Source organism: Fundulus heteroclitus, unplaced genomic scaffold (assembly GCF_011125445.2).
Source record: "Fundulus heteroclitus isolate FHET01 unplaced genomic scaffold, MU-UCD_Fhet_4.1 scaffold_42, whole genome shotgun sequence".
Classification (NCBI taxonomy): domain Eukaryota; kingdom Metazoa; phylum Chordata; class Actinopteri; order Cyprinodontiformes; family Fundulidae; genus Fundulus; species Fundulus heteroclitus.
Window position 1 is genome coordinate 1,144,126 of NW_023396835.1, and position 27,760 is coordinate 1,171,885.

Consider the following 27,760-nt stretch of genomic DNA (forward strand, 5'->3'; position numbering starts at 1 on the left):
CTGTCCAGTCTGATGGATGTACAGAGACACCATACTGACACCAAGCTGTTGTTTGTTTTAATAAAACTTCATTATTAAAATCATTCTACTGTTTAATATACAGCTGGATGTTGGGAAGTTTTGGATTCCACATGGACATTTTAATCACAAAGCCTTTATTGCATTGAAATGAATGTCGTCATTTCTGCTTTAACTTTCTGTTTTCTCTCTTATCTTCATAGTAGGTACACCTGGTCTGGCGTTCTGTTAACTGTGACATCATCCAGAGAAGACGGCTCACCTGCTACTACCATCTAATGTAGAACAGATTACTAGATCAATGTGTGCTTCTGTGCTTTTTTGTTTCTCTTGTTGTGTCTCTGTTCTGTCTTCTGTAACCCCAGTCGGTCGAGGCAGATGACCGTTCATACTGAGCCCGGTTCTGCTGGAGGTTTTTCCTTCCCGTTAATGGGGAGTTTTTCTTTCCACTGTCGCTTCATGCTTGCTCAGTATGAGGGATTGCTGAAAAGCCATGGACAATGCAGACGACTCTCCCTGTGGCTCTACGGTTCCCCAGGAGTGAATTCTGCTTGTCGGGACTTTGATGCAATCAACTGGTTCCTTTATATAGGACATTTTCTACCAATCTGTATAATCTGACCCAATCTGTATAATCTGACTGATTTTGACTTTGTAAAGTGCCTCGATATGACATGTTTCATGAATTGGCGCTATATAAATAAAATTTAATTGAATTTAGCCATACGATGCAGGTGGCAAACCTTGCATCCAGCGTAAGAGAATCAATAGTGAAACAGACTTTATAGATCAAACCTTAGTTTCTCCCAATTCAACCCTACAATCTGCCACAAAGTAAACACTTACGGACACTTGTCTCTGAAGATGTGCTCAGGCAGGAGGTACGGAGCGTCCATGTTTCTCAACTCGATTACCTGAAGAGGCGACGGCAGGAATGAACAAAACAACCCAACGTGTATAAGAAGGCGTAACTTCTGGTTGATGACGCACCTTACTGACGTGCTGACAGAACGGCGGGTTGGCGATCATCTGACTCAGGAAGTTGAGGTACGCCGCCACGAGCGCCATGATGCCGCAGCGGATGGACATGGGCATGTTCTCCTCGTTGTTCAGAGCCATTTCCTGCAGACACGGATGCCCGGCGGGGCGCTTTCAGAGCAGGACGTCGGCTTTGATGAGCTCACCTTGTTGTCACTGCTCTACATGCCTTCATTTCTAAAAAAGTGTCTAAATCGCACACATTGCCACCCTGGACAGTTTACCAGTCCATCACAGGACATCACTGGGAACACTTTTCTTCTATGAGATCATTGAATTGCATAGCATTTGGTACCATCTCCTCCACGGCCAATTAAGATCCCGGTTTATTTCTAAACAGTGGCGTTACCTGCAGAGCGATGGAGAGTCGGATCAGGTCCACGACCACGTCCTCATTGGCCAGCTCGATGGTGAGAATGGCCAGGGTTGTGAAGAGCAGCTCAAAGTTTTTGTGGTTGTTGTCTTCCTCTTTGCAGCCCAGATAGACGTGGCGGTAGAGCTGCTGACCGTGCTGGGAGGAGAACACAAAGACGAGGATTAAATAAGGAATGAAAATGTGACTATACTACTGCCTTAAATCTGCCTGAGGATCACCGGTTAGCACCGGCTTCAGACGCTGCTTTCTTCTCTTCGTCTGACTTTGACATTTAGACACGTTTCAAACATATTTAGGGAGCTGCTGCTCTGATGAAGCTACAAGCAGGAGGATCTGCTCCCTTCCTTCACTCTCCATCACCAGGCTTTTTAAAATGCTAGTTTATGAATAAACAACTTCAGTCTGAAGATACGGAAGAGATTTCTACCAAGATCAGACCTCAAATATGGAGCCTGCTAAACCCATAGACTGGATGGATGGATGATGGATGGATGGATGGATAAATGGATGGATGGGTGCATGCATGCATGCATGCATAATGGCCGGTTGGATGGATGGATAGATGGACAAATGGATGGATGCATAATGGACGGTTGGATGGATGGATAATGGATGGACAAATAGTTGGATGGATGGTGATATATTAAAGAGTTATTTTTGTTCTTTGACTATGTATTTTGGGAAAAACTGGTTAGTTTTAAACTAAGAGCAACATACATGCTCGTGCCTGTTATGTTGCTCACATAAAACTAAGAACCACATGTGTTATTTTGTTATAACTTGTTTTAACTTGTGGGGGGAACCTATGACAATGTGTTGTGGGAAAGACTGATTCTGTATTCCTTATTTTGCTTATATTTGCGCTATTATCTGAGTTTGCAATATTATTTTGCTTCACACTGCTGAGATGCTGGGAACGTTTTTTGTTTTGGAAACGGGACGAACAGCTCAGATGGAGGGAGAAGTGGCCACTCTCGCTCCCATCTGATACTTTGTTTATTGGTATAAAAAGGAGGGGACCGCCCTCAGTTGTTGAAGTCAGCCGTGGGTTGTATGGACGCCCGGCCGCTTGGATTGCTCTCTAACCGGACTGACCGACTTCCCAGTCCTAACCATGGTAAGAGATGGAACAACACGCCTGTCTGAAAGCTTGCCAGGCTTTAAGTGCTTGCTACTTTGCGTGTGCGAAGTGCTTGCTGTTTTGTGTTGCTGTGTTCTGTGGGGAATAATAAATGTGTGCCTTATATTCTAACAGAAACAGTGTTTGAGTCCTTTTTTGTGTTTGCCGATCTCTCCCGATCCTGAAATAAACATTTCATAAAACAGATGGAGAGATGGATGGATGGACAAACAGACATGGATGGATGACCTGAGGGACATCTGGACAGACATATTGACAACAGGATAAATGAATGAATGAATGAATGAATGGACATAAAACATGTTTCCATCCATCATGTCATCATACGACAACATTTGGACAACAGGATGGAGAACAAAGTTTGGGGACATCTTTTTTCCAGAGTCCATTTTTTATTTGATCTTATTGTTTCATTAGACCTGGACCCGTCCCACGGTCCGTCTTTAAAAGCTCTGGTCTGACATCAAGCTGGACGACTAAAGTCAGACTTATAGGACAGAGAAAAGCTGCTCCTCAGACTTTCTGATGGACTTTAGGAGCTTTTGGGCTTTCTGTTTAGAAATCTTCCAGCCTCGGCGCCATCAGACGCTTTAAGGTATTTTTCAGTGCATGTCGTGAAAGCTAAACATCAGATACAAGCTAGTTCACATTCTCTGTCAATCTTTCCTGATTTCCATCCTCCCTCTTCTGCTTAAACCTTAAATCCATCAAGAGCTCGGCACACATTAGGGATCCGACTATTTCCTGGACCGACTGCCTTTGTCGCGGCAGGACGCCGTTTGTGGGAGCGAAGCAAACAAACCTCAGTGTTTGTTGGCGTTAATGAAGCGCCAAGTCTCCTGGGGGGCTGATGCGTCTCATTAATAGCATCTTAATAGCTTTTGGACAGCGATGGAGCTCAGCGACGGTGAAGGATAACAGACATTAGGCTCTGATCCACCGCATTTGTTGAGCATTTCCAGCCAGCAGGGTGCAACATCCAGTGTGTAGAACCCAACCAACAACGACGCTTTGAAAACCATTTCAGACTCAACCAGTCAACAGTTTCAGGAAAAAAACGATCTTCTTAAGTTGTTCAAATTTACTTTTGAATCTGCTGCAACTAAGCAGAACATCTTTGTGTTTGGACGTCGGTCCGATTCCTTGAACTGAAAAAGAATAACGAAGGGTTAGAGCCGCGACGTTTTAAAGACGTCCAACGCCCTCAGCCTGACATTTATGACATTAGTCGCCAAAGGTTTAATGGTGAATTACGATACAACTGAATACACTGCAAAAACAGACTAAACTTAACTAAAAATAAGTTAACATTTTCTTAAAATGAGTATATTTGTACTTTATTTGAGTAGGTAACTAAGATAATCTGCCAATGGCATAAGATATTTGCACTTAAAATAGGAAGAACTCATCCCCATCAACTTATTTCAAGTGCATTATATCTAATTATCTTATTTGAGGAGTAAAACGACTCTTTCCATTGGCAGATAATCTTATTTACCTGCTCCAATCAAAGACAAATACACTCATTTCAAGACATTTTTTACTTATTTCTAGTTCTGTTTTTGAAGTGTAAAAACCAACACGTTAAAGACCCAGAGCAGCTCTCTGCTTGAGAATTCAAAGGATGAGAAACAGATCAATGCAGTTAACTCTGAGCCAGTCTAAAAATAACCACATTTGTTTCAGAGCTGACGGAGATTTCCCATCGACCGTGAAATAAATAAACGGGCTGGAGCGACGCTCGCCTCGCGGTGGAGGTTAATGGGAAGCGAAGGCCGGCGACTCCTCGTTCACCTCTAATGAGTTACAGTCGGATCCCATCAAACGAGCAGAGCCGGCGCTGGTTCCGGTCCTGCGGTCGCTCGCTCTCCAGGCTGCGGTGCGCGTGTGAATTACAGGTGAACAGCGCACCTGAGAGCACCTGGAGGATTCAGGAGCAGAGGGAGAACGGGCCCCATGCCGTCGGGGTCAATGAGCGCAGAGACCGTCTTAAAGGGATCTAAGAGTGTTTGGCTGCCACACTTTCTCAAAGACTGGTTGGACAAGTTTATTTCTCTTGTATTTCGTGTGTGTCTCATTTTTTGAGTCAACTAAATTTAAATATTGTAGATCCAAGCATTACAAAATTATTCCCACTGGTCAGAATGACATGGCAGCAACATGAAACTCACAGGTTACCTTCCCAGACACCCACACTGGAAAAAGAGAACTAAAAGTAAGTAAAAAAAGTCTCAAAATGAGTGTATTTATCCTTGATTAGAGCAGGGAAATAAGATGATCTGCCAACTGAATAAGATTTATGCATTTAAAATAGGAACAACTCATCTCCATCATCTTATTTTAAGTGAATATACCCAATTATCTTATTTTAGGGGTAAAATAATAATTAAATTTAGGCAGATAATCAGATTTACCTGCTCTAATCAAGGACAAATACATTAATTTCAAGACTTATTTTTTTACTTACTCTTAGTTCCCTTTTTGCACCTAGTTGCCTTACCCAGGATCCCAGGGGTTTACTTAGCCTGTAAATTAAAACCTGGGTGTTACCTTCCCACAGGAATGTGGAGGGAGGTTCCCTTTCCCTGGAGAACATGGGTAGAGGTTCCCTTTCCGGGGAACCTACCCCAGAAACTTTAAATGATTGACCTTACCAAGGAGCTCTCTCTGGAACAGAAAACACGTTCCTTTTCCCAGGAACTTTTGTTTTTACCTTCCTTAGAAACAAAGTTAACTTTACCCCAGGAAAGAGCTTCCTCTGTGTTTGTTACAAGTTATTAATTTCTGCTTTAGGTGGTGTCCATGTTCCAAAAAAACAAAAATCCAACATAGGCCGTGGGTGGTAACAGGTGGTTTGATTTGCACGCACTTCCGACTTCATTGATTTGTAAAAATATGTGATTTATAGACAAAATATTGACTAAAAAATTTCTTGCAACTTGTTGAAAACGAAAAATTAACTCAATTTGCTGTTTGAAGCTCCAAAAGTGGTCAAAAAATAATTTCCAAAACCTCCCGTCCACACCAGACATTTACCAAACAATAGCCCTGCACCAAGCAACCGCTGTGTTCTTAATTACTCAAATTATTGGGAGGGTCTAACAATTAACAACGTAATCTAAACATTTTGAAATATAAAAATTAATTACAAATTACAAATTTTGGTTCTAAACTACCTGAAATATATTCTAACTACCCAAAGAAGAAAACTAAATTGGTAGAAATTACAATCCACAAAATTTATGATAAATGGCCACAACAGGTGGCTAAAAGTAACTTTTTTTTTTTTACCTTTTTCATGAATGCAACATCTTGCTTAGAGATCTTCTCTCTTTTAATCTTCAGCGCTGCAACATTGGGGATAATTCTGCAAAAGAGGGAGAAAAAAAACAACAAACCTCAGCTGTGAAACCGGCGTCTCAGAGAGTAGAAGCGAGGCGTGGAGCGGCTAACCGCGGCGCTACCTGATGCCGCGCAGCTTGGCGCGGTTATCGTGCCGGTCGATGATGTTGTGGAGGATCTCGAGGACCAGCTGCCTCAGCTCGCTGTCCTCCATCAGCGAGATGGAGAAGAGCGGGTCCAGGAAGGGCGGCGGCAACGCAGCAGACATGGACTTGGACTTGAACCCGGAGGTCACCTGAGGAGCGGGAAGACGAGAGCCGATCACAGTTTGCTAATCAACACGTCTACCAGCAGCAGAGATGGTTCAGACGGTAACTTGCTGCCTTTAGCAACAACAACATGAGGATCTGTTCAAGCACCGAAGATTACACTGCAAAAACGGAACTAGAAATAAGTAAAATGTTCTTAAAGTTAGTGTATTTATCCTTGATTTGAGCAGGTAAATAATATTATCTGCCAATAGAATAAGAATTTTGCACTTAGAATAGAAACAATTCATCTCAATCATCTTATTTCAAGTGCAGGATGTCTAATTATCTTATTTTAAGGGGTCAAAATACTCATTCCATTGGCAGATAATCTTATTTACCTGCTCAAATCAAGGATAAATACACTAACTTTAAGAACATTTTACTTATTTTTAGATCTGTTTTTGCAGTGTAGCTGCTGTCCTGCTGCTGGTGAGCAGATCTCAGCAGCGATGCACTAAAAAGGGACCGACGCTAACAGACACTACTCTACATTTTTAGCCTTTCAGCTGAACTCTGCTCGCTGTGTTTCACCTTAAGTAGCTTTCACACCTCGCAGGGGAACCAGCCGGATTTAACCTTCAACCTAACGAGCAACGCTCAACCGTTTTACCCCAACAGTCTGCAGAGTCACCTCAGGTCGCACAGTGACGATTAGGGTTGCACGATTAATCGTATTTGCAATTTAATCCCAATTTAACAAAACGCGATTTCCAAATCGCAGAGATCTGCAATATCGTTATGTAACATTTGGTGAATCAGACGCGTCTTTTAGATATTAGTAAAATGTTTAAAGTGGGTTTGCTCCACATGGAGGGTAAGAGAGCTGCAGCAGTGAGATAATCTAATTTTATTACTTTTTTTTAAAGTTTATATAATCAAACTGTTTTACCAGAAACCTTCACGGATCTCACCATAGCGTTAAGTTCTGGTCAATCCGTCTAATACATAGACTTGTTTGTTTGTTGCACTTTATGTTCACCAAGGGTTGATGTCCACATCAATTAAAAGCTGTTCTCTTGAATAATATTCTGGTTAATAGAAACATTAAAAGCTCTTGTTTTAAATAGAATTTGTTTACAAACATCTTTATCTAGAGGACATTTTTGTTGCTTGTGGTTTAATGCGGAGAAAAGTCAGAATCAAATCGCAGTTTTGGTTGAAATGTATCGTAGTCAGAACTCAAAAATTTCTGCTCCGAGTTGAGAAGCAGCAGCTCTTTTAGGTCCTGATCTACACAGCAATGAAACAGATTAATTTGTTGTTTGTATGCGTTTAAAAATAAATGATAAATTAAACGGAAAATAATCGCATTAAATCGCAATATTAGGATAAAAAATAATAATAATCGCAATTAGATTATTTTCCAAAATCGTTCAGCCCTAGTGACAATGGTAAAACGCAGGAAGATCGAGCCTAAGTCAGCTATAAATGCTCCAGACCCTTCATCCAGCTGCAGACAGAAGCAGGTGGCGGCGATCTGCGGTGGAACGCGTGTCGGCATGCGTGTGCACGAGGATGCAACAGAAAAAGTGTTGCAGGAAAAGCTGCTGTCTGGATTTCTGCATGCACACGGATGCAGAGGGTAAAGCGTGAGTCACGTCGGCTCTTAGAGGCGATGGAATCGTGTGCACAGCGGCTGCTTTTAGACGGGTTTTCATCTCCACGCCAAGCGCATGCGTTAGGAAACGCGTCAGCCGCAGCAGTGGTTGCAGCGAGAGATAAAGGCTGAGAAGGGTGCAGCAGGAGAGGAGTGTGCGGTCTCAGCCTGGGTTGTGTGTTAGCACCTCTGGTTGGCAACACCTGTTCCTCCTCATCTGGTGAGATGAGGCTCTCACTGCGGAGGAAGTAATGATGGGGAAGGAAACGACTTCACGGAGACTTCAGGTGATTATAATGAGGAATAAAAGCATTATGAGGAAAGAAAAGCCTTCATGAAGCTCATTTACAGTCATTTTAATCCAGCAGGAATGGAATGCAGGGACACTAAAAGTCGATGATTGGGGCAAAATATTTACATCAGCAAGATGTAATGCTTGTATAAGCATTGCTGTTTGCTTAATTAGCTGTATTTCACTAACATAATCTACAACAATATGTTGTCTGTTTCAGAGATTTAAACCCTGTAAGGATTTTAGTATATCCTGATGCATGAACCGTGATCTGGAAGAGTTTACTTAGTTTTCCCTGACTGTAGGGGAATCCTGTCAGAAACACTTTCACCAACATCGTCTATAAAAGCAGGAATATGTCATGGAAACAGCTTTAAAGCTGCAAAACACAAAGATGTGTGTCCACAGCGGAGGTTTCCAACCTTAACAACCCTGGGAGCCACTTTTACCCCCAGTCCAGTAAAACAAATTATCCAATTAGAGACACAATGCTGCTTAAAACAGATTTTGATAATATCTACCATAGGAGATTTGTGTTTATTTTTTTTATTTTTTTTAGGTTTAACTTTTACATAAAGGACATTAATACATTTTATTCAACAGAAAGTTTTTTTTTTTTTTTTTTAGAAGAAATGATGTCATAAAAAGCACCTAGTTTGCAAATGAAAATGTCTTCATAAAAATAAATATTCCTTGCACTATTCATGTCATTCTTCATGCAAATATTATTCATTTATTGCATGAAAACACCCTGGAAAAACTGCTAAGGCTAGCACTTTTGAATGACCTTCACATTTAAAGTTATTAAGAGCCACAGTGGAGCGCCTAAAGAGCCGCAGGTGTTTACGCCTCTGAAGGAGGCGCGACATTAATACTAAAAAAGAAATACCTAATTCATTTCTCTGCATGCTAGAAGGACGATAAACAGATGGATACACACTGGGATCTACATCTTCTCGTTTTTAGACCTAATTAGGACGGAGGAGGCGAAGAAGGAGGAGGTCTCACCATGATGAGGGAGCTGAGCAGCATGGTCTGGATCCTCTTGGTGCCCTGGTGCCTGAAGGCAAACACAAACGTAAGGAATCAGCCTCAGAGATACAGCAACGCTTTAACCCAACATCTCCTGCTGAGAAGCTCCTACAGGACACGCTTTAAGCTCGACTCTGATGATGATGATGATGATGATGATGATGATGTGACGCCACTGGAGCGTTGAGTCAGGGATGCTGACATGAGGCAGAGCCAAACCTGTGCCCCGCAGCAGCGAAGGAAGAGGAGGAGGAGGAGGAGGAGAACAGCTCATCTGATTTAGGATTATCCTCCCTGCTCTCCTGAGGCCCGATTGATTTAACTTGTTTCTCCTTTTTCCATCTCGCTGACCCGGGAGCAGAGCGCTCTGCCGGGGCGTCCGGGACAGGAAGTGAGCACAGATTCAGATTTTACTGCGAGTGCTTTTATTCTCTGAACAGCGATCGAGGCTCCAAGTTGCAGGATGAAGGTCTTTGTGTTGCTGCAGTCAGACGATGCTGAAACAAACGTCTTGGTTCTGGTCGGGTCACAATAACGGCGGGGGAATGAAGGCGCCCCGTATGTTCCTAACAGAGCACTTCGCTCTCAGACTGCAGGTCTGCTGGTGGTTCCTAGAGTCTCTAAAAGTAGAATGGGAGGCAGATCCTTTAGCTATCAGGCTCCTCTCCTGTGGAACCAACTCCCAGTTTTGGTCCGTGAGGCAGACACCCTGTCTACTTTTAAGACTAATCTTAAAACTTTCCTTTTTGACAAAGCTTATAGTTAGAGTGGCTCATGTTACCCTGAGCTACCTCTATAGTTATGCTGCTATAGGCTTAGGCTACTGGAGGACATCAGGGTCTATTTCTCTCACTCTGCTGAGTTCTCCTACTGCTCTCCAATCTGCATTGTTTGTTGTTATTTCAGCTTTTAACTTTTTGCTCTCTCTCTTTTTCTTCATAGTAGGTACACCTGGTCTGGCGTTCTGTTAACTGTGACATCATCCAGAGAAGACAGATCACCCGCTACTACCATCTAATGTAGAACAGATTACTAGATCAATGTGTGCTTCTGTGCTTTTTTGTCTCTCTTGTTGTGTCTCTGCTCTGTCTTCTGTAACCCCAGTCGGTCGAGGCAGATGACCGTTCATACTGAGCCCGGTTCTGCCGGAGGTTTTTCCTTCCTGTTAATGGGGAGTTTTTCTTCCCACTGTCGCTTCATGCTTGCTCAGTATGAGGGATTGCAGCAAAGCCATCAACAATGCAGATGACTCTCCCTGTAGCTCTACGGTTCCCCAGGAGTGAATGCTGCTTGTCGGGACTTTGATGCAATCAACTGGTTCCCTTATATAGGACATTTTTGATCAATCAGTATAATATGATTGATTTGACTTTGTAAAGTGCCTTGAGATTACATGTTTCATGAATTGGCGCTATATAAATAAAATTGAATTGAACCTTTATTTGGCTAAAAGTAACTTTTTTTTAATTTTTTTTTTACCTTTTTCATGAATGCAAGATGTTGCATTCATGAAAAAGGTAAAAAAAAAGTCACTTTTAGCCACCTAAAGCAGACAACCTTCGTCTGAAGGGGAGATAAAGAGTTTCAGGACGCATCCAGCCATCAGATTCTAGACGGGGCTGCAGGTGGACAGCCATCAAACCGGGTTTTAGTTCGTCCTTCTGTCTGTTCTGTAAAAGTTGGCAGCGAGGATGGTTGGCAGTGACTCACCCGATATTAACCGTGTCGATGGTGTGGCAGGGGGTCCCGTACACTGGCACTTTCCCCATGATGAACATCATGACTTCAGCTCGCTGGTAATCCGGCAGATTTCCACCGAAAAACCCTGCAGAGAGGAGCAGAGCAACCAGTCAGAGCTCCACCCACGTTTCTAAGAACAGGTCACCAGGCGAGGAGCGACAGCGCACCGATGGTCTGGATGATGGCGTTCTGGACGATGCGCTCGTCGCTCTCTTTGCCGCGGACGGACGAGACGCTGCTGCTGGAGTTCCTCCTGAAGCTCTCGCCCAGCTCGAAGTCCACGCTCATCCTCAGGTGCTTCAGCAGCGTGTTGAAGACCTCCAGCACCGTCGGACCTGCAGCCACACACCAGCAGGTTTATACGACCCGAACGCCAACCTTCAACAGAATCCGCTCTAAGGGCCGCCACTGGTGCACAAAGATGGACACCTGCTCACAGCGCACAGAGATTAAATATAAATCTATAAACCTCAGAGGAGCTCTAGAAAAGGAACAGCGTGTTACATAAAGTTTGTACGGGCCATTTTTATTAGGTGATGATGGTGCAAATATGCTTATTTAGCTTCCCGAAGGATCATTGTGTCCATTAGAGAAACAGCTTTAGGGAGGAAATCGTCTCCATCACGGCTGTTTTTGGGACGAAACTAAACCCCCATATTAAAGCACGGTGATGGCAGCATCATGGTGTGGGACGTTTTCACCTGAAAATGAAAAAAAACAACCTACCACAATATAGTTCTGATTTTTCTCAACCTAATTTGATTTATTTTACTTTATTAGCTGGATTGATGTTTTTTTTTTAAATAATTTTATTGATTAATTGATCCAGTTAAGCAGTTAAAAGTGCTCCAGAAAAAAAGATTGAATTGATCTGGATTAAATAATTCGGTAATTTAAATCTGTTCCTGTTACTTTTAAATTTGGATTTGTTTTCAAACTATACAAAAGAAGCTGAATCTTAATGGCCAAACAGTTAAGTTTTGTTTCATGTTTTTTAAAATAAAAAACATTTTATTATATATATATATATATATATATATATATATATATATATATATATATATATATATATATATATATATATATATATATATATATATACACATACTCTTAAACAAATCTAGATATTTTTAAAATCTCAATATATTGCCCAGGCTTATAAGGAATAATGATTTTGATTAAGACACATACAGGAAAAAAAATAAAATAAAAAAATCGCTGTGTGGAGACCAAAAGTAGTTGTAATGGTGGCAGATTATCTAATTTTTATGTTTAACGTGTCTGATTTAGGAGAGCCGGCAGATTATAGAGAAACTTACAACTTCAGATTTAATAGAACCTATTTATTTTTTTGGTAAAACAATGGCAATTCAGTTAAATAAACTCCAACTTTTAGTGGCTCCTTTAAGATTTTAATGACGTTTCTGATGTAAAATCTAAATTATAGTGAGTTTGTCTTTTCAGTTTATATAAAAAGTAGCTCTCCTGAAAAACAGACTAGAACTCCTGATTGTTTGGATGGTTTTATGGGCTTTTCAAACACCGTGATTTCAAAACCATGACAATCTAAAAATAATGTGCTGAGCGGTAATAATTGTGCTTTAATACTTTTGCAATGACATGAGTTTGTAATACCATGATTCTGTTAAAACTGCCCATTTACATCCCAGACTAAATTGTGGATGTCGAGCAAAAAGTGCCTGATTCAAATCAGCAGTGGGACACTTTGGTTCCCGGTGCAAAGATGTGGAGCGGTTATAATAAATTTAGTTTTGAAACAAGCGGACACCTGCAGCAAGCTGCAGAAAAGTGCAGCCTGCAGTAACAGCGTGGCTAATTTATTCTGTCAGCGAAAGCAACACCTCAGATTATCGTTTAGTCAGGTCTGACTGGTGCACCCCCGACTGCCTGAGGCCCCACGAGGCCTCGCGCTCTAAAAATGAGCTGCGCTTAAAATTATTTTTAAAACCAACACAAGTTTCCAGAATGTAATTCTCTCTTCTAGAGTAAAAACCACGGATAAAACCTTTAACCTGAGGGGGGAGATGCGATATGCTCCTGGTTTCTGAAAAAAAAGAAACTAATCTAAGCAGCGAGTTCGTTAGCACGTCACCTTGCTGCTCTACGCATCACTATCTGCTACGCCACGACAACACGACTAGTCTGCAGCTTCCCCCACACTTACTGATGAGCAAGGAGTGACCAGAAGAACCACAGACAACACATTTAAAGTTTAAAAAAAACTAAATGTATGGTTTTATCTTTTGATCTACGGCTTTTTTGGGCATTTTCTAAGAAAAATAAATCGTCATTCAGCACAAACCACCTAAATTTGTGGCGAGACTGAAATGCCAAAGTCAAACATCTTGAAAAGCTGTCAAACAAAAACAGAATTTATGATTTAATTCAGGATTTATTCAGGCCACCAGGTTCTTCTGTGCTTCTGGTCACTCATTGTTTTTTTTTTTTTTTTTTTTTTTTTAAACTACTCATTCATACCTGCTGGGATTTAAAGGAGTTTAATATGATCCTGGCATCAACATGCATCCCTTCCTGCTTCTTTTGTTTCCGAGATTTTTTTTTAAATGATTTATCCATTCATCAAATAACAGTACAAAAATAAAATTTTAAAAAGAAATCTTCAATGTTAGTTGAATGTGAATCTGAAGTGTTTAATTTTGAATTTCAACCCTATGAACACTATTTCTACAAAATGAAGACTTGAAATGACACAAATAGGATCTATTTCAAGGTTTCAAAAACTTTTCATTCTAAAACACCCGAAATAACACGGTGCCAGAGACGAGTGGGGGGGAGGGGGGGGGGTCCTTTTTTGTGATATTCTAAGAATAAAGTCATAATGTTAGAAGATCAGAGTTGTAAAATTAAGAATAAAGCTATATTTCTATAAGAACTGCACAAAAATGTGACGGGAAGGGACATTTTTTATTACATCTGCACGTGATGTTGTGTCGTCTTTCTCATACTACAGTGAGATGGGAATTTCTAAGAGTTTTGCAGCTGAGCTTTTCGTGAAATATGAATAGTCGGAGCCAAATCAAACGTTGTTCTTGTTCTTCATCTTGGTTCTCACAGAGTATGTAACAGGCTTAACAACTACTCCACAAAAACCTACCTCAACAAGACAAGAAAAGACGATCAAACGTTATATATTTAACTGGCTGACCGTTTATTAAAACTGTTCTTTAATATTTAGTGTCAGGATTTAAACCCTGGATCTTTAAAGCACAGAGTTGATAAAGTAGAGGAAATACAATCAGTTTAGGATAAAGTGAGCAGCGTTGGTGAAAGCTCTATTTTTCTCAGGATGCTTGTTGATGTCAGGTGAGTGAGGGGACAAAGCGGCGGCCATTTTTAATCTAACCACACCGTATGTGTACTGTACCGAGCCACAGATTGGGAGGAGTCGGGTTTTCGCTTTCAAAGTTGAACACGTCGCTTCCCTTGGACTCGTGAATCATTCCTGTCCACAAGGAATTTCGTTTTATTTTCCCAAAAACAAACACACACAAACTAAAAAAAAGGTTCATTGAAACATAAACAGGTGCAAGTTCTTCCTGAATAAATCAAACTTTTTAATTATCTCTTCTGGTGGTAGATTTTCACCTTCATTTAACAACAGAAAAATGACTTCATGGCAAATTAAAACGCTAATTTGTTTTCTGTTAATTTGTTTCTGCTATTCTGTTCTCAAGGTGACAACCTTCATGTTTTAGAAATATAATTTAATTATCACATACTTTAACAGGGAGGGGGGGGGGGGGTGGCAGAAAAGAAGTGTGATTCTGAGAGGAATAAAAAAATGATTTTACATTTTTGTCCAAAGTAATCAACCAAGCTGACCCTGACAGAAGTCTGGTAAAAACATTAAACTTTTAGCTTCCTATCAAAGTAGAGAAAATATATCTTCTGCTTTATACCCGACAGTTTCTATAATTGTCTTTTTGGAAAAAACTAAATGAAGTGCTTCATTTTTGCAAGTTCTTGCAGGTTTGCATCAGAACGTGTTTCATCGTTGATTTATTTTGACACCTAACTAAGAAATGTCAGTTATTCTTTTTAAGGAAAAACAGACTAATTTGCCATTTTCTTCTCCAACCGACTGCAGAGAAGAAGCTAAATGGACTTCTTCCCAGCAGAGGGAGGCGTTTCTATTAACACTTCATGTGAACCGTGACATTTTCTCTGCCGGGTAGCACACTGCAGCACGTTGGAAAATTAAATGCTCATCTTTTAACCGACTTCAGCAGCCTGAGATTAAGATTAAAGACGGCTGGGAGCACAATCGTCTCCATGAGGGAATCGGAACACTTCCAGGACTCACCCACGGATCCTTTAGCAGCGATGGCCACCGTCTCCAGCAGCACCTGGACGATGCCGGCTCTGAGCCGCGGCGTGCTCTTGTTGTGACTGTCCAGGTGGTTCAGGACCTGCTGGATCACGTGGTGCGAGTGCTGAGCCTGCATGAGTCCGAGAAAAGGACAGAATCTGAACAACAAATTCACAACTAAACCGTAATCGAAAAAAACTGAGCAGTGTTCCGATTCGTTGAGTGAAACAATATTTATGATCTTTGAAAGGAGAAGTGACGTAAACAAAAGTGCACAGAAACCTCCACGACTCCATTTATCCATCATTCCAGTTACAACCAGCCACTGAGCTATATTATACACTGGAGTGCTGATTTTGCCGAAAAACTGAAGTCACTGGCCGCCATCTTGCTACTCCCTACTCTCACAGAATCTCATAGGATTTGGTTGCAACAACAAGCAGTTTTCTGGCTGTGTGAAAACGTTTCATAGATAATTCTACAGTCAGTGGATGTACTAACACTATCAACTACTAGGAAATTAGGTGCTGAAAATTTTTTACATGTTATTCATATTATATATATATATATATATATATATATATATATATATATATATATATATATATATATATATATATATATATATATATATATGAATAAAATGCAAAATATTTCAGCACATGACTTTCTCAGTACTTGATAGTTTTAGAACATAACATAAAAGTATATGGCATTTGACATTTTAAAAGTTTTAAGCCCCCCCTGAACATGAGAAAATCCTCGTTATTCGATGCTGTAGCGCACATATTCCCTGGTTACTGGGGGAAAATAGGGAGTACCAATATGGCGGCTGGTGGCTTCAAAGCGGGCAATTAGCAATCCAGTGTATAATATAGCTCAGTGCAACCAGCGCCGGCGTCCATTAGAGACATCATACGAGGTCAGGGTTTGGTGGCTACAAAGGAAAACTGAGATGACTGGAGCTAAACCACAAGGACTACCTTTGCTAAGATAAAATAACCTCATTTTAGGACTGAGGAATTGCATCATGTTCCTTAAAGTCACGTTTGAGCTGGTCATACGTTGCTGATTGAAGACTGTGGCAGCATTTTTGGTTCATGTGGAAATATTTCCTTTTTTCGTTTCTCTAAAAGTGTCGGCGATTAAAAGCTGCCATCCTGGACCGTCCCCTCCTGCTGTGAGCATGAAAATCAATGTTTGTCTCATTCTGGGATTGGCTTCCTGCTGGGAGACGGCTCGAGTAACGGGCTCAGAGCGATGGCTTTAGAAACCAAACATTACGCCGGCTGCTGCTCTTTTTGAAAGCCGCGTGTGAAATGGATCTCAGAACATCATCAGCCTCTGTTTGAAAGATCGATTTCATCTCGGTAGAGGCTGAGAAATGCTGCAGCATCTCCTCTGACGGCAGAACGCTCCACTGTGCCTCTGCTGGATAAATCTGGAGATCACTTGTTTTTTTTTTCTGCGGCTCTTAGATCAAACAGGCTCCTCAGACTCCAGATGCAAATCTCCCCCCCCCGCAAATAAAAGTGACAAACAAACATAAAGGAGGCAAAGATAAAAAAAAATAAATATGAGCTAAACTCCAAGAGCCCAATCTAACAGAGCAGAGACGAGAGAACAGTGCACCATTGTTGTTGATTTTTCTACACGGTTGTCCCTCCAGTTCACCAGGAGGTTTCTCCATACAGCTGTTAACTTTAAAGGTGCATAAAAAAGGAATGATTTTAATGACATGCCAAACCATGTGATAGTGGAACTCCCCTCTCAGGTAGAATGAAGATGATGTAGAATACATGAACTGAACTTTATGTTTCCATCACCATTTGAAAGATTTGTTTCACTTATCTGCATCACTATATAGAGTGTTGTGCCTCAGCTTTGAGGAAAATAAATATAAGACTGTAATCTAACCGCCATGAGAAATATGAGAGTGTGAGACGTTCCTAGAAGCACCCTCACCCCTCCTGGCTCCTCCAAAACTTCCCCCAGATTCAAACCGACAGCATCAGAGACCCACCATTATTCCGTTTGCTGGCCAAAACGGACAAACATGTCTTCAAACTGGCATCTTAGCCAAGTACTGTCTGCTTTCATTATTTACCAACTCATCGCCGTTGGTTGTTGAAATATAGGCAAACACAATCTAATAAAAACCTGCGTTATGACCCGTTTTTACTTCAAATCCATCAGGTTTGCTTGCAGTTTCCTTCAGTATTTCATTTAATAAGTACACCTCACTAAACCTGCCGCTGTGGACCTTTAAAAATCATAAAACAGGTGATTTGAGAAGCTGCAGCACCGCAGCAGCTCGATTCTGCACAGATGCTGCCGCCGATTGTCACCAAATCACCAGAGTTAGGGTGACCAAACGTCCGTATTTCCCGGGACATGTCCGTATTTCACGTCCTGTCCCGGGCGTCCCGGGTTTTTTTAAGAAAGTGAGGAAATGTCCTGTTTTTTAAATTACCTTCATTGGACCATTAAATTGACAGGCACTAGGGCGCTGCGCACAGCACTACGTGTGACGTCCTCTTTCGCTCTTGTCAGCCGCGCTTGTCTCTTCACCTGCCCCCGCTGGGCCGCGTTTACATTACAACAACACCCTGCACCCCCCACCCCTGCTGGGCCGCGTTTACATTACAACAACACCCCCCCCCCCCCCCCGCTGGGCCGCGTTTACATTACAACAACACCCCGCACCCCCCCCCCCCCCTCCCCCCCCCCGGCCGCGTTTACCTTACAACCCCCCCCCCCCCGCTCCGAGGTGTCCTGGTTTTCCCTAATGAAAATATGGTCACCCTAACCAGAGTGGGACACATTAACAGATCAAGTTTGGCAGGGAAAACATGGCAGTTTGGTTTGGGATGAAACAATTTGAGATCGTTTACTTCAGATGCGTTTTTACTCTGTTTTGAAGCTAAAACCTGAAACTAACCTACCTGCTAGCGAGCTATGGAAACAAAGATATGCTAATGTATTTTGGGCTGTGTTTTAAGGTTGTGGCAAACTTTATTCTCATAAGGGTCTTAAACACTGATGGGATGTTAACATTTGTGCTTTCCGGTCCCCTCATTACACTAAAATGTGACTAAAAAGTCCAGTTAAACAGCTATTTGATGTCCGCTAGCATTAGCAGCTATTAGCTTGCTACAAGCCAAGTTAAAAATAACTACAGTTTGTTTAAACTGTATTTTTTTTGCTCTGCAATCATCTGATAAAGCCACGAGCATTTCTGTAAGATTAATAAGGAACATTAGTGTTGATTAGTGGTATTTAGTGGTACTTAAGAAAAAGCTATCAAGCTATTTGCCTTGTTGTTTAGCCTAGGTATGCCTCCAGCATAACTAACGTCATGTCGTCCATCCCCTTAAAGTGTCCCTCCAAATATTTATATTTATACAAATCCAATGTCATACAGGTTATTGATTTTTAATTTAGCAAATCATTCATAAAAAATTTATTAAAATATTAGTTTTATCTAACTCTGAGTTGCATTATGAATGGGTTGAACCCATGCTAATTGTTGCTCTAAATTAGACAAGCTAGTTTAACCTGATTCCATATTCTTTAAGATAAACTTTGGTTCTCGAACAAAGATTATCACTGAGCTTTAAAGTCATAGAATAATTCTTATGATGATGGTTTGCAACCATTTTATTTGCCCCTTCATTCTATTTTTTTGTGTACAAGGTTCCTTAGTATCTTTGATCTTAACATGGCTTAGTAGTTTTAGCTAAGTCTCACCAGCCTAGTAAAGAAGAGTTATTGATTGAAATATACTAGACTTAAAGTTGAATTATTTCTGGTAATACATTCCTATACATTAAGAGAAGTTGTCACTAATTTATTCCATGTGTGCAGAGTTTGCTGTCAGACTTGAACTCTAATCCCTCGTTCACTTATTGTTTCATCTCAAAGCCAAATTGGTCTTATATTCACAGGAAAACACCTGACAGACCGAGGTTTATTTGATTAAATATTAAATAATTTTTTGGCACAACAAGAGGCAGAGATAGGATTCAACTTTTTTCTGCAGAACCTCCTTTCACAGGCCATCTGCCCGACCAGAACCAGCCAGCGACTGCAGCGTTGCTGGTTTCTGCTCATCACTCACAACTACCCGCAGCTCAGAGGATTTGCTGCATGTGCTGGACTTCATCGCAGCTCACGGCGCTTCAGATCTTATGAAAGTCACACAGAAACACAACGAATGCTTCTTACTATATTACATTACTATTACTTCTCAGGCCCGGCTGTAAGGTTTCCTGTACAAAGGGCAATAAGGCTCAGCTTTACCACTAATGCTGATCACTCATAAATTCCTTTAATCTGGGTTTTTTGTCATCTAATCCCATATATTGGATTACGGAACCGTAAATGGACCCTTCATTACTTTTGATTTTCTGCATGAAATATCACAAAAAAGGAAAAACAAACTTCTGATATCCTGTCTTGAATTTTGAATACTTAAGAATTAGTGCAGTATAAAAGGGTTAGATAAACGTTACCTGGATGGAGTACATGATGATTCTGAAGCAGGACACTGCAAACTCATTGGGATCCCACAGGTGATGATGGTCCAGGTGACTGAAAAACCAAAAAAATAAAATAAATCTTAGACATTTTGAACACTTTTTGGATGGCAGAAAACTTAGCAGAACACAATAGTTTTAAATTAGTTGCCATCACGTAGAAATTGTAATGGTAAGAAGTATCACAACCTGGCTCATGGGTTTTAACAACAACAAAAATGGGAAAGGACAAGAATATCATTTGCAGATATTTATTTTAAAGAAAGTAACACAAAAAATAGCAGTCAAGTGTATGAAGTCATGCCAATGTGAAGAGTGACAGTGTTGATTGTAAATGCTGAGTGTTAAACTCAGGGGGATTTTGTAAAGTAAATCCATGACATGATAAATCATTAAAAACCTTTTCCACATATAATCTGACATTTAACTTTGACATCTTAACTAAACGGTCGGTGATCACAACGCTCTACACACAATCAGATTCTCGTCAGGAACGTTCAGATGTCAGGCGAGTTCAGATAAACATGGCGGACGACGATGAACAGCGGCGACATTTTGTGGACATTTGGTGACAAACCATTACAAAAAGAAAAGTTAAAGCATGCATAAAATCAATAAAACGACTTTATGAGAGAAAATGCAAAGTTTTGGACTGGACACCTATGGCAGTGTGCAAATTCTGAAAGACTCCCTCCATTAATGTGCCTCAGTTAACTTTATATAACACCCATAAACACTAGCTAATGACCATTACTGATTAAAGGAGAATTCGTCTTTTTTTAAGGTTACGACTGGAATGACCAAGAATACAATTTCCTAAAGAATTAAACTCTTAGCTACTTAAAGAGACATAAAAAAGAGTCTAATAGTGATGGAGCCTTTTTGAGCAGGGAGTGTTTTTCACGCGTGTGCATGTTGCTGAGTTTTAAAGAACAACGCCTACTAGTGGCGTGGCAGGGATATTACACAGTTTCTAAAAATTTTTACAGGGACGTCAACATTAAATCCATATCGCGTACGTCTGTTGACAGAAATGGAGCGATGGCCCCGTGTTATCGTGTGCATACGGCATTATTCCTTTGTTTGTCGGTTCAGCAATACACACTTCTGACACGACAGAGACATCTTTAACAAGTTTTACAGAAGTTTAAAAGATTCTTCATCGTCACCGCGCGTTACAGCGGTGAAATTTCTTTCTGGACAGTCCGGCTAAGACTGCACATAAACAACATTATTCACTTTATACCATGCAAAAGAGAAAAAGATAAAAGATCAAATGTCTGTGTCAGAGTTCGAGGGCTTTGCTGTCAGTCTCTTCGCGAGTGATACACTGCAAAAACAGAACTAAAAATAAGTAAAATTTACTTGAAATTAATGTATTTGCCCTTGATTTGAGCAGGTAAATAAGATTATTTGCCAATGGAATGAGGATTTTTACCCCTAAAACAAGATAATTAGACATCCTGCACTTGATATAAGATGATGGAGATGGATTGATCCTATTTTAAGTGCAAAAATCTTATTCCATTGGCAAATAGTGCCATTTACCTGCTCAAATCAAGGAAAAATACTTTCATTTCAAGAAGAATTTTCTTACTTTTAGTTCTATTTTTGCATGTATGAGCCATGTTCCACAGATTAGTTTTCCTTCATGAATCCCAAATAAAGAGGGATTAAAGTACTTATAACAATGATTTTGGGGGTTCATTTACAGAAATGTGCATTTTAGGCATTAAAAGTAAAGTGATTGTAGCAAATGATGGACTTTAACATGAGTCCTTCAAAGTTTTGAGGCACGACGCAACAATACATAACAGGTTTGCATTCTGTGCAAAACAATAATAGATTCCAGAGCTATATTTTTGTCATTGCAATGGTACATTCCACTGAAATTTGTCTTTATTCAACCCATCCCTTAGGGAGCAGCTTCACAGGGAGTAATCTGGGGCTGAGGGTCTTGCTCAGCGACCCGCGGTAACAGCCCGCGGGTTTGAACCGGCCTCTATCAGCCCTCTGAGAACACAACGCGCTACTCTAACCACCGGGCCGCCACTCCCCACGCAGCCCGACTGGTTAATGAAACAATATTAATAGATAGTTGGATAAAAATAGTCTGATATAATAAAGGCAATGGAGGGGAGGATCAGTTCAACTGGATAAAATCAGTGCCATCCCACTGCTGCTCTCTGGGGGGACGCGCAGGGAACCTGTTACTTCCACTAGAGCTGTGGGCTCCATCCTCCGAGGAGATCCACCAGGTCGCGGGTTTAAAAATAAACTGTGTGGGTGCAGGAGGGAGACGTGAATGACTGGTAGATGGAGAAGGATAAATGTAGTTCTGTCTGCAGGAGCTGCCCTGCAGCCTTCAGACTGAACCCATCTATAGGTGGATGCTGTTAAATCTGCCTGAAAACACACAGAGCTGCAGGAAACATGTTGGATTCATCGGCAGCAGGAGCAAACATGTTCCACCCGTGTATGGAAAAAAATCATGCAAAAAAGCCTTCTGGTTAAAGAAACTCCTCATTCTGTCTCTACTCAGCCCTGTAGCTAAACAAAAATATGTGCATCTATGAGCTTTACCAAAAGTAAGGATTTTTTAAAAAGAACGAACGAGGTAAATACCGCCGAGTTGGGTTGCATTCAGGGTTGTCAAAAATATTGATACTTTTCAGAGTATCGATATTTTTGACAACTCAAACATATTATATCTGTATCCAGATATAATACTAATTTGGTACGATATCGATACTAAATATTTTAGCATACGAGGCAAACGAAGAAGGGAAACCCAAAGATCTTGACAACTTGTGAGCAAACAGAGCTTTAAAGTGGCAACGAAGTCAAGCAGCAACAAAGTTGTCCAAACATCTCGCAGACCGACACCCTTCATGATGATTTCTGAAAGGTTAGTAAATTAAAGTTATGTTCATAATTTAATTTAATACAATACATTAAACGTCTTACGGATGTTAGCGTGACCTGTTGTGTGATTAGCTGTGGCTAGCATGCTACTAGGCGCGTGTTATATTTGGGTTATTTATTTAGCATTCATTTGCACACTTATTTAAAGCATGTTCCATGTAATGTGCCTTGAGATGATGTGTTGTGAATTGGCGCTATATAAATAAAATTTAATGTTGAGATTAAAAAAGGTGAGTTTTCATGTTACTAAAATATTTTTCTGCCTTTAATTGTCTTTTTTTCCATCTCAGTGGTATCGAAAACGGTATCACATATCGAACATTTTCCTGGTTATTGATCTTCGAATCTAACATTTTTGTATCGTGACAATCCTAGTTCCATTTATTTCTTATATTTTATATTATTTATAAATTGTGTTAGTTAGAAACAAATCTCCAAATTTAAAAGATCGTAAAAATGAATCATATGGAAGAAATCATGTTTATTTTTATACCATTTATTTCACACAAAATCTTCTGCTTTTAAAAACTGGAATCCAAAAAGCAGAGTAAATAAACGACAGCTGAGGTGCATAAAAAAATAAGTTAATAAACTAAAATGTCTTTTTGGAAGGAAATATGAAGAAACCAAGATATAAAAATAAAGATAACATTACGTAATAAGCATTATTAATATCTTATTTTGTCAGTTAAATCGCTGAAGGCACCAAAAACATACAGCTGTGAGAAACCGTCACACGTTAACTAATCACTGCAATGTTTCTGCACATCGACCCTTAAATAGTCTCTATCCAGACATCTGGGTCGCGTTTAATGGGGATTCCTGCTAGTCTGAATGCTGCAGAAGCTCCAGTTGTTCTGAGCGAAGGCTGGAAAACCGCCATATAACCCCCCCCCCCCCACACACACACACACACACGCAGAGGCTTTACCATCTGTACATCCCGTCAGCTCAGTGCTGATGCTGCCAACTCTTCAGAGGCGTTATTTATTATTTAAGCGTTGTTTATAACACCACAGCTTCCGCTTCTTATCGCCGCTGCTGTTTTAAATTATTTCAGGACTTTAAGGTTATCGCTTTAGGGACCGCTCAGAGCAGCGGAGAGAGCCAGAGGGTCGTGGAGAATATTTCCAACATCCATCCTTTACTCCACGCGGCACACAGAGGCACCATCATCACCATCATCCAGGCCTGAGAAGCCAAAGATGACGCCGGACTTTCAGTCTCATCGTAGTTTCTCACAAACTGGGCAACGACATTAGGCGTCCGAGTCTCTACTGAACCAAAGGCTCCGTTTAACTGAGCGGAAACTGCCTGAACTAATGAGGCTTGATGTCAGTCAAAGCTGAAATATCGACTTCTACTAGAGGCTAGATGTAACAAAGCTTATAGTTAGAGTGGCTCATGTTACCCTGAGCTACCTCTATAGTTATGCTGCTATAGGCTTAGGCTGCTGGAGGACATCATTTTCTATTTCTCTCTCTCTGCTGAGTTCTCCTACTGCTCTCCAATCTGCATTGTTTGTTGTTATTTCGTCTATTAACTTTTTGTTCTCTGTCATTTTTCTCTTCATAGAAGGTACACCTGGTCTGGCGTTCTGTTAGCTGTGACATCATCAGGGGAGGCAGATCATCCTCTATTACCATCTACCATAGAAAGTACTCCTGGGTCAATGTGAGCTTCTGTGCTTTCTGTGTCTCTGCTCTGTCTTCTCTAACATAGAAAGTACTCCTGGGTCAATGTGAGCTTCTGTGCTTTCTGTGTCTCTGCTCTGTCTTCTCTAAGCCCCAGTGGGTGGAGGCAGATGAGCGTTCACACTGAGCCTGGTTCTGGTTCTGCTGGAGGTTCTCCTCCCTGTTAAAGGGGAGTTTTCCTCTCCACTGTCGCTTCATGCATGCTCAGTATGAGGGATTGCTGCAAAGCCATCAACAATGCAGACGACTGTCCACTGTGGCTCTACGCTCTTTCAGGAGGAGTGAATGCTGCTTGGAGAGACTTGATGCAACCTGCTGGGTTTCCTTAGAGAGGAAACTTTCTCACCAACCTGGAGGATCTGATGGAGGCTGACTTTGGAGAGAGCCTTGAGATGACATGTATCATGAATTGACGCTACATAAATTAAATTTAATTTAACTGAATTGACAAACCAGATTATTACCATGAATAAGTAGAAATCCTCAACCGGAATATTTGCAAAGAGATTCTTAAGGCTGCCTGGTAGCTCTGGGGGGTATTTGCTACATGCCTGGCGACCGATTAATGAGAGTTATCAAAACTGGAGAGTACTTTGAGAAAGAGACCAGGTAAAGGTGGACTCATTGGCTGCCCCCCCACATCACTCGTCGAGCCCTCATCCAGCAATCAGCGTAATAGTTTAAAGTCTTTGAATGGTGAGTGGAATACTTTTACTTTTCTTATACATCCACGTTACGGCTAACATCGGCTGATACCAACGCTAATGCCGATATGTCGTGCATCTCATGTGCAAACTGTGGTAATATTCAGGCTTTCTTTGCTTAAATCAGCTAAGAGCATCTTTGCATATATGCTGCCGTTTATAGGCGTCATTTCTGAATACTATGGTTGTTCAATAAAGAGACAGAGAGACAGGCCTGAGGCTGCTTCATCATCTTGTTGCTGCCGTGATGAAAGATGTCAGATTCTGCTCAGCTGGTGGCTGATTGATTGATCACCGTGCTGCGGTGCAGTCTCTAATCCGAGGAGAACGTCACTGCCGTCTGACGAGGAGGACCACTCTGCCTTTTTTTTTTTAAATATGAGGGAAAAACAGGTGCTGTTGCCTTTTTTATTTCACCTTTTTCTGGAGAGAAAAGCTTCCCTTTGAGCCCGAAGGAAGGTAAGAACGCCTCAAAGCTCTAAACGTAAAGTCAGAGCAGAGAGAGGAAACCATAAATCAGGTATTAGAGTTAGGAAAGAGATGAGAGAGAAAGAAGAATAAGAAGCAAAAAGGCAGGAACAAAAGGAAGAGAGAAGAAAAGGTGACTGAGAGCGTTAAAGAGGATTGGAGGCTGCTCGTATGAGAACAGTTCACTATAATGACGTCAATCCAAACCCCCAAAACACTCCTCCTCCCCCGTTAACCCCAATCCTGGCTATTTATAGTCTGAAGACGCTCCCCCGTCCTCCTCCTCCTGCTGCTGCTGCCTGCAGGAGTTCTGCAGGAGGACAAACCGGTTTCACCCTCAGACACGCAGGCAGCTGTTTAATGGAGAGAGAAATTAAAGGCCGGGCGGCAGAAACGGCAACACTCAGAGCCGTTTCAGCTGCTTTGGCGTCTTTAGTATTCTCCACCAGGCGCCTGTCACCAACACGTTTAATATTCACAGAGTGTGCCGGCACAGCGGCACGCGCCGCGGCTTAATCTGCGCGGGGTCTGCTGGGAATGCGAAAACAGAGAAAAGGTGTGAAAAAGAAACAGAAGTTCCTTAATTATCAGAGACGGATAAAAATAAAACGTGGAGAAAAAGCCGAGGTTTGGTTCGTCACACCCACCCGACCCGGTCCGGTACCGAGTCTCTGCAGGAGAACATGGTACCAGACAGACGCCAGAGTGCTTCCCTTTATGCTCCGACCCTTCAAGCTTTGGCTGAGCGACCTCCTGCAGCCAGGTATGCATTGCATTGTGGGATGCGGTAAACAAACTTCAGCCGCTAGCTTAAAATGAACCGTTGGCTAACATGAATGAAAACCGAGACACGTTGCTCCTGGATATTAGAGCAGCGTTGGAAAGGTGCTGAACTCAGATCAGTTGTACACTGCAAAAATAGACATAAAAATATTTTTTTTTTTTTCTTGAAATGAACGTATTTTTCCTTGATTTGAGCAGGTAAATAGTACTATTTGCCAATGGAAAAAGATTTTTGCACTTAAAATAGGAACAGTTCATCTCCATCATCTTATTTCAAGTGCAATATATCTAATTATCTTATTTTAGGGGTAAAAATACTCATTCCATTGACAAATAATCTTATTTACCTGCTCAAATCAAGGGCAAATACATTAATTTCAAGAAAATTTTACTTATTTTTAGTTCTCTTTTTGCAGTGTACCGCTGTTTGCCCTGGAAGGAGACTTGATCATGCATTTCTTCTTTATGCCCAACATCTTTAGAGGCCGTCTATGTACCAGCGGTTTGCCATGGTAAAACATGGACCATAAACGTGAGGAGGAAGTCTTCTATGTTCTCACATGCCATGGGTAGCCCTCCTGTGTCTGAAGGCATCGTCCAGACTGTGTTCTGTCTGAAGCTTTAGGTGGAGAACGGTGTTTAGAAGTAAAAACACTGGAAGATAATGAACAAAGTTGATTATTCAAAGACAAGGAAAGGCCTCTCAGGCAGCAGACCCTGCACCTTTAAATGTAATATTAATTTCAGCTACTTGTAGACGGACCAGTCAACCCACCCAGCTTCCTCCCAGCTACACCCTGCTTCATAATCCCATTACTGAGACGGATCCCTCTGAGGTAGAAAGCTATCACCAACCTGAAGATAAAGCAACTTTAAAAAAAGGCACTGAGAGTAATCCAACCAGGTTTATTGTGCCTGTAACAATTAATTAAATGGAGTCATTTATGCAAGTCAACGGCTCGATGCAAACGGCCGGGTTTCCTTAGAAAACTTTAGAAACTGTTTGGAGGATTAGATTGAATCCACTCTGAAGTCCCTGAAGATTACGTGTGTGTAAATTGGCGCTATATAAATAAAAAGAATTAGATTTAAACAAAGCCTTTACTGCAGCAGGGTCTCTTCGTCGTCACAGAGCATCAGCAAGGGGGAAGCATAACCAACTCCTAAACTCATTAAAAGTCATTAATGAGGCTAAAATGCCAGAAGGATGATGGCTGTGATATTTAAGACCCCCAGAAATCTGATCCCAGAGTTCAGACTCATACCCAACTCCAGGATTCATCCTCAGCTGTTCTGTAAAAAGTGTTACAGCAGCCAGGCGCTGCAGCTCCGGCTGGCCTGTAGGGGGCGCAGCATGCCAACGAGACGCTGCCGGGAACCAGATGTGAAACTGAACCTGTGGCCTGGACT

General features: G+C 41.3%; 1 protein-coding gene across 8 annotated transcripts in view; it reads right to left on the reverse strand.

Annotated features, from left to right (window-relative positions):
• The window catches only part of efr3a (EFR3 homolog A (S. cerevisiae)), a 120,835-nt gene that overhangs the window by 16,568 nt on the left and 76,507 nt on the right, over nucleotides 1–27,760 (reverse strand). For 5 of the 8 annotated variants that reach the window (XM_036131340.1, XM_036131339.1, XM_036131338.1 and 2 more), the window contains 11 exons: nucleotides 19,753–19,831; nucleotides 15,233–15,368; nucleotides 14,294–14,371; nucleotides 11,055–11,222; nucleotides 10,858–10,972; nucleotides 9,124–9,175; nucleotides 6,038–6,210; nucleotides 5,865–5,940; nucleotides 1,406–1,567; nucleotides 1,009–1,140; nucleotides 865–932 (listed from right to left, as the gene is read on the reverse strand). In XM_036131340.1, coding sequence (XP_035987233.1) covers nucleotides 865–932; nucleotides 1,009–1,140; nucleotides 1,406–1,567; nucleotides 5,865–5,940; nucleotides 6,038–6,210; nucleotides 9,124–9,175; nucleotides 10,858–10,972; nucleotides 11,055–11,222; nucleotides 14,294–14,371; nucleotides 15,233–15,368; nucleotides 19,753–19,831 — 1,239 coding nt within the window. The remainder of the gene's footprint in view (nucleotides 1–864; nucleotides 933–1,008; nucleotides 1,141–1,405; nucleotides 1,568–5,864; nucleotides 5,941–6,037; nucleotides 6,211–9,123; nucleotides 9,176–10,857; nucleotides 10,973–11,054; nucleotides 11,223–14,293; nucleotides 14,372–15,232; nucleotides 15,369–19,752; nucleotides 19,832–27,760) is intronic. The other 3 variants (XM_036131343.1, XM_036131345.1, XM_036131344.1) reach the window with 1 other exon arrangement.